General features: G+C 41.9%; 1 protein-coding gene across 1 annotated transcript in view; it reads left to right on the top strand.

The window, feature by feature from the left end:
* Positions 1-682: 682 nt before the first annotated feature.
* Positions 683-7691, top strand: part of mfsd2ab (major facilitator superfamily domain containing 2ab) — a 21148-nt gene continuing 14139 nt past the window's right edge. Inside the window, exons 1-3 of the mRNA XM_034235046.1 lie at positions 683-891; positions 3727-3852; positions 6506-6630. Of these exons, the coding sequence (XP_034090937.1) occupies positions 802-891; positions 3727-3852; positions 6506-6630 (341 nt within the window). The 5' untranslated portion in view covers positions 683-801. The remainder of the gene's footprint in view (positions 892-3726; positions 3853-6505; positions 6631-7691) is intronic.

The raw sequence follows: 7691 nt of genomic DNA on the forward strand, positions 1-7691 counted from the left end.
GTATATAATGTGAGTACTCCTTCCAACTCTGTATATAATGTGAGTACTCCTTCCAACTCTGTATATAATGTGAGTACTCCTTCCAACTCTGTATATAATGTGAGTACTCCTTCCAACTCTATATATAATGTGAGTACTCCTTCCACCTCTGTATATAATGTGAGTACTCCTTCCACCTCTGTATATAATGTGGGTACTCCTTCCACCTCTGTATATAATGTGAGTACTTCTTCCACCTCTGTATATAATGTGAGTACTCCTTCCAACTCTGTATATAATGTGAGTACTTCTTCCACCTCTGTATATAATGTGAGTACTTCTTCCACCTCTGTATATAATGTGAGTACTTCTTCCACCTCTGTATATAATGTGAGTACTCCTTCCAACTCTGTATATAATGTGAGTACTTCTTCCACCTCTGTATAGTGTGATTACTTCTTCCACCTCTGTATATAGTATATAATGTGAGTACTTCTTCCACCACTGTATGATGATGATGATGATGATGATGGTGATGATGATGGTGATGATGATGATGTATTATAAACAGGATTCGTCACACCCGGACACACCGCCTGACTGAGCCCCGCCTCCAGGGGGGCGGGGTTAAATATGGGGTGAAGGGGAGGGGCGGGGCCTCTAAAATGACTATGTCTCCCGTCTGCCTTCCCACTTTCAAACAGAGATTAGACAACGACGATACATCAGGACGCGTTTCCTTATCCTCAAATATTTTCGAAAGACCGGTTTCATATTTCTTCAATTCATTTTTCCCAATTGAAGAAAAGTGCGTTTACTGCTATGGCAAAAGGAGAAGGGAGTGAACAATACTCAAACGCCAGTTTATTGAATAAACCTGACAACTCGGATGGTATCAAGCTCTCATCAAAGGTGAGTTGTTTTATTCATTCAGAATGATCTTTTTGCCATTTTTTCTGGTCTTTAAATCGATAACAGGCAACAGGAGATGATGAGGAAGTGAGGTTTTAGGGGATTGCGTGTTGAAGATTTGAATGAATGGAGCGTACCGGTGAAGTGACATTTCAATGGAGAAACGTTAAATAGGCGGTTTCTCATAGTGATATAATCAACCACACTGCCACTGGAGTTGCACAATATTTCTCATAAATGTGACTAATTTACATAGTTAATTAATATAATCATCGAAACAAATGTAAAACTGAATATTGTTAATGTTCAGTCAATAAATCCACCAAGCCTCCTCTGAACGTTAAGAGACATTCATCCAATCGTTTAAATGATATAAACCAAAGCTTTGGATGGTTAAGTATAGTACATTTAATTTATTTTAAGACTGTAGAGAGAGGTTTTCGATGGACTCCTTTACCACAGTCACATAGGGATTTAAATTAAGCTCTATCATAACGGTCTCTTTAATGCATTTGAATTAATGTCCGTTGCATTAACATATGCACTACTGCTGGGAATGTGTCTCACAAAAAAACCTTGTAGGGTTAGTCAAATATGAGCTATATAGGCTACATGCTGCATATTCATTTAAATGGCAGTGCTGCGTTCAGGGGCTCCTCTGTAGCCCTTTAATATCTAGAAAGAACCACACCTCTAACATCATGCAGTATGTACAAGTGTAAATTATACCAAAACAAGTAAAACAAACGTATTTTTCTTTCTCAGTAATAGTGTAACACAATGGTTTGCATTGTCGTAGAGAAATGTGGAGTAGATCATTTGCATACGTATCTACTGTAATGGAAATTATGTCAGCGATCTCCTTTTAACGCTGTCTGTAGTTATTTGTATTCACCATAATATTGATTAGGGTTTCCTAGGTTGCTGTAGATGTAGAACATGAGTTAAATAGATTTTGGTGTGCATTTTGGGGCATAACATCGATATCTCCGACCGCTATGAATGCAGCAGGGAGCACAAACACCAAGGCGACGTGTCAGGCAGAGGAGCATTTCCTAAAATCTCATCCTCACGTTTTTGGCTATTCCGTTATTTTCATTACAATATGTTGTCCAACATTAATCAGAAAATCCCGTCTATTTAGGATGTGTCTTTAACGTGTCTGCACTGCAGTGATAACATATCATTACTGGTAGCACTGATACTGAACACAAGTAGTAGAGAGTAATAGGAGGCATGTGGGGTTTACTGACAACTGTTGAGACCTCACTAGCGACACACTGGTGTTAATATATACAGTCTATGGTGTTAAGCAGACTCTGTTACTCATTTAATTCGGATGTGTAACGCAGAGAGGAGTGTTTTTAAGTGGACTTCTTCAAAGCCATGTGAAGAGAGTCACATTATTGCATGACAAAGTAGGAACACTCACTGCAATGTAATTTTAAATCTAGGAGTGGCAGAATTGTTATGATATGCACACTGGTAGAACAGGTGTAGGAGCATTATGTATGGGAAAAGGAATATGTTTTACTCCCACACAGTGACAGTCAAATATGTCCACATTCATCTGCCTTACACTTCACAGAAGGATTGTTTGGTTTCGGGGGAAATTGGCATCATATGGTGGGCTTGATCCTCAATACCCCACAACTCACCAAAATGAATATATATGGCCTAAATCAACAGGTTTCTGTTGTGTTATCAACAAGCCAGCCTTTGTGTGCTGTCGCTAAAGTTTGAATAATTACTTTTATTTTTGATGCTGCCAGAGAGCGGTTTGTCACCTAAACAAAGGCCGGGTTAGGTATATCAACAAGACAGAGGCCGGCTCATTCAGTCATAGGGATGTTTTGTGTTGTGGTCTGATCTTAGATGAGGTCTGTTTCTTTCTCATGCATATCAGTGACATACACTATTAACTGGGCCAGCGGTTAAGGTAATTTCCATGCTCTTTTGAAACATGTTTTCTTGGTTTTCAAAGGCTTTATTTCTCCTCTTCCTCACCAGTGATGAAACCACCTGAAAAGAGCAACAACATTTTGATTGGTCAGGGAGGAGGGTGTGTTGTTCTCCCTCTGTGGGCACGAGTGGTCAGACCACTGGTCAAACTGGCAGGCAAGGTCATGCTTGTGCCAAGATGTTATCACCCTGGTTTTCTGAGTGCGACACCATGATGCCGTCATGCCCTGGCACTAATCTGCAGAGATTTGTGTTGCTATTAGATGGGTTGTTAAGAGTCTGTCTGTTGGGTAGATTAGGACATATACAGTGGAGAAAATGGAGAATAATGAGCACTTGTTGTTAGAAAACCATGGGTTACTTGTTTCCCAGTGGCTATCCCTGACTCCTGCCAAACACGCTACATGGAAGCTGCCAGCTAAACTGCTAATGAGACTATAGAATTGAGAGCCCCAGTCCTTTTTATAAAGCATGGAAAAATGTTTCCAAGAATTAGGAGACACTGAAGATTGGAGATATTGATAAAGTTCCCTATTTATCAGCCTGTTGGGAGTATATCCATGCGCAGCTGTATTGCCGTCACCCTGTTGAACTGCTGCATGTCGACTCTGCAGAATCACACCCTGCTATAATTACAAGGGCTAGTCCCTGCTTGGCCTGAAAAGGTTCACAGACAGCTGCTAACTCTTAACCTTTACGACACTTTCTCCAAAAGTACATTAATGTTGAATGAGTAATAACCCTAGAGGATGTGGTTTGTTAGGCATTATCTTCTAAGTAGTTGAACGGATGTCTTATTTCTTTGTCTTGATCTGGTTCCACGTTTAGTGTTATTTTCCTTGATTAACAGTTTTTTTCTGTCTTTTTTTCCAGAAGGAGAACAGGAACCGATTGTCAGTCTGCAACAAGATCTGCTATGCCGTCGGCGGAGCTCCTTACCAGATCACAGGATGTGCCTTGGGGTTCTTCCTGCAGATCTATCTCCTGGACGTAGCTCAGGTGAGTTGAGATCAAAACCCCATGATAACACCTGTCTAGACATTCAGTGTCACTTTCCTAACACAGACTTAAATATAGCCCCCCGTGTCCTCTAGAAACACCTCACTGGGAGAGGGTACATACTGTACATGCAATACAGTCCTTCCTCTACCCCAGTGGTGACATTTACAGACTTGGTGACAAGGAGTTTACATGCTCTTTCCTTTGGCCTCAAATGATCACATGGGACATTGTGACTGCCAAAGCCCACCAACAAAGGGAGCGATTGTCCTGAAATGAAGAGGTGGAAAAAGTTTCCATTATTGACTCCGTGGTGTGGCTCCACTGTATCAAAGGGGGCTTACGGGGGCTGAAAAAGGTTGAGGCGGGGAACGATGGTAGAGCTTTAATGTGCTCTGACATTAATCTGATGGTTAAGAGTCACATTCTTAAAGAAAATCTATTCAGACAAACTACTTTTCTACTTTCAAGGTTTACTTAAACAGGTATCTATTATTACTTTGGTAAGAGAACAAAGCAAAAACCAGTTATCAAAAGTGCAGTATTTAGATGAAATAGCTTGAAATTACCAACTGCCTTTTAAGAGTCACAATCCTAAAGAAACTCATCCAGATGAACTACTTCGTTTTCTACTTTTAAGGTTTTGCATACAAAAATGTGTATCTATCAGTACTTTGGTAAGAGAAGAAGGCAAAAGACAGTTGAGATATCTAATGCCCCGGCCACACGAGGACGAAAACGGTCGTTTGCGTTACTGTTTAGTGTCATATAGACCGTTCGGCCACACGAGGACGACCGAATACGGCACTAAACGACTGCGTAAACGATAACGGGTCCCAAGGTGGATAGAACGGCATACGCAACGCTCTGGGGGGTCCAACGCCCTATACAATCATTTTCTGATAATGATGAGGCAATAGCCCCGCCTCTCCCCACCTCTGCTGCTCACCCCCGCGTCAAAGTAAACTGCACACTGAATTCAGATTATTTATCTTTCTCTCGATATGGACCTAAACGCGAGTGAAGTCTAATCTGACAGGACGGAGACACGCAGCTCTGCTCACCTGCAGCTCCTCCCGCTGTGATGCGGCGGTGAACGGAGTAAAACACACACTTCAAGTCCGATCATCACCCTTAGCTATTTTAATTACCTCTCAAACTACCTAAACTAGATATAAATATGTTTATTTTTACTGTCGGCCGGGTCACTCATTACTGGATCAGCTGCTGCATGAAACAGACACTGACGCTGTCCGAAGAGAGGGAGGAAAAAGAGAGGCTCCGTGTATTTTATTATTATAATATATAGATTCGTTATTCATTTGTTTTAAAGCTCAATAAATAACAAAGAAGACCTTTGACCGGCACTTTTATAATTTTGTCGGAAGATTTAAACTTTAATACACGTTGACTGGCGAACAACTCTGCCCGGTTCCCTCGACCCCCACCGCGGAGAATAAACAGAAGGGCAACCATGACAACCATGCTTCTTCGCTGCTTTTGTGGAGGAAGTTACAGCGCCACGTACAGGCTCCTGCATATGTACTGCAGCTTCTCCAGCGGTTGGAGCTAAACGGAGCTGTCTCGTGTGGACAGACACTATCCGGATGACTATTGCGTGTGGACGGAAGCTTTTTTGCGTTTGCGTTAATCCTATGCGTTTAGCCGTTTTCGTCCTCGTGTGGCCGGGGCATAAGGCGACGAGGAGTGTTCGCTGTAATGGGCTCTGACACTAATCTGATGGTTAAGGCCAGGATAGCGTAAGTCGACTGCTTCCCAGGGTTTTGCTTTGTCTCGCTACTGAGATTGTTGATTAAAAGTCTATTGGGTGACACAGCATGGCGCTGATTGTACGGTCAGGAGTCGAGCATTCAAGATGAATGAACAGCAGACGGGCCGAGCTGCCATGTGGCACCTTCACTGATTCTATCCGGCTAAGTGATTACTGACTTATTACTAAACACCACTCACTGTAATGTCATGTTGTCAGGCCTCACTGCTGACTGCTCATCAGAAAGCCTAACGGTTCCCCTAAACAACCACAGAGTGTGTCGGCTGCTTGTGACATTTAGTGTTTCCAGTGTGGACGTCGTACGTGCACAACGTATGGTTGATGGTTAGCAATTGATTGAATGTGAACCCAAAGTTCCCTTAAAAATGCTTTAAAGACATTAGATTTATTTATTTAAAATAACTTGTTGGTTATTTGTTAAAAATAATCTTTAAAGAATCTTAAAAATGTTTTTGTTTTTTTCAGTCACATAGTACTTTTTAATCATTTTGCTCAGTTAACAGTTCAATCTTATTTCTGGTGACCCAACAATGGTGAAGAAAACAACGCACAATAAATAAGCAAAAAGAAAACATACTTTTGTATAATCCCTGTCTTTTTTCCTTAACATAAAGAACACCCCATATCTCCTTTAAAAAAAGACTTGAAGAACAGTTTTATGTTACGATAAAAGTAAGGAAAAAGTATTTCTTTCCATACGTAACTGAGGTTGTTTTCCTCCTTTCATGTTGATTTTAGATGTATCTACGAGAAGCATTAAAAACGTTAATGTGTCGGAACCTGTAATTAAAAAAATGACCAACTTTATGACATTTTTGTACGTTTGCATCTTGCACTAACCCTTTCTTTCCCTTCTTACAGCTCGATCCCTTCCATGCCTCCATTATCTTGTTCGCGGGCCGAGCATGGGATGCAGTCACAGACCCCACGGTGGGCTTCCTGGTCTCCAGAAGCCCGTGGACGCGCTTCGGACGCATGCTGCCCTGGTAGGTCTACATTCACATTATACAGCATTTAAGAAGACTGAAAACTGACTGAAAACTCATCTCTTTCGACTCCACTTCGAGCGATAGAACTATTAACAAAGCACTTATATACTAATAAAGGACTGGCTTATCTAAAGCCAGTTGAGTAGCACTTGAAATGTTTTGGCTCTATGAAACCTGATATACTTATATGATTCTGTTTTCTTCAAGTTTGTATTTTGTTGGTCGAACGCACTTATTGTAAGTCACTTTGGATAAAAGCGTCAGCTAAATGCAATGTAATGTAATATAGGTCATTTTCTCTGGGTCATCCTCCTCCCACTGCAACTTTCCACTTGAGCCAGACTATGTTTATAACCAGGGCTGCACATAACTGGTGCGCAGGTGCGCATGCGCACCTCCGCCAAAAAAAGAGCACCGTGTCATTTGAAAAAAGGCGCATTTGCATACCAACGTTGAGGGAGAGAGAGAAGAGAAAAGAGAGAAGAGAGAAGAGAGAGAGAGAGAAATATATTTGCGAGTTGCATATGAACCTATGATATGAACTCAGGGCCGGCCCGTAGCACTGGCGTAATAGATGTTCGCCTAGGGCGCCAGATCTGTGGAGGCGCTGCGCTGGCAGCTCTGGGAGGGAAAAAAACATTTTTGACCGTTGGGGCTCATCCTAATTTTCGGCCTTGATGTAACAATATTCACAATTAAGTAAATGTAACACCCTTTTCACCCCGGTTACACGTTGCATTTGCCCTGTACGATGGGCGCTGTAAGTGATGAAAATGGGGGATGTTGTCTTATCTGGCGCCCGCAGCTCACAGCCAAAGTGCGAGTGAGCGTGGAAGAGAGGGAGGGTGCACCGGTTCCGGCGCTGTTGTTATTAGAATCTGGTGCTAGCTGCTCTAACGGAAGAAGAAGATGTTTCTACAATGATGTGGAGGGAGAGTCCTCTCCAGTCAGACTGAGAGGCTGATAACTACAGCTCAGTGAGGTAAAGGACTCTGAGTGTTTAGATAGTTCACTTTAGTCTAAATTCAAACGGTTTGGTCACAATTTATGTAAACACA

Source organism: Gymnodraco acuticeps, unplaced genomic scaffold, assembly GCF_902827175.1.
Source record: "Gymnodraco acuticeps unplaced genomic scaffold, fGymAcu1.1, whole genome shotgun sequence".
Taxonomy (NCBI): domain Eukaryota; kingdom Metazoa; phylum Chordata; class Actinopteri; order Perciformes; family Bathydraconidae; genus Gymnodraco; species Gymnodraco acuticeps.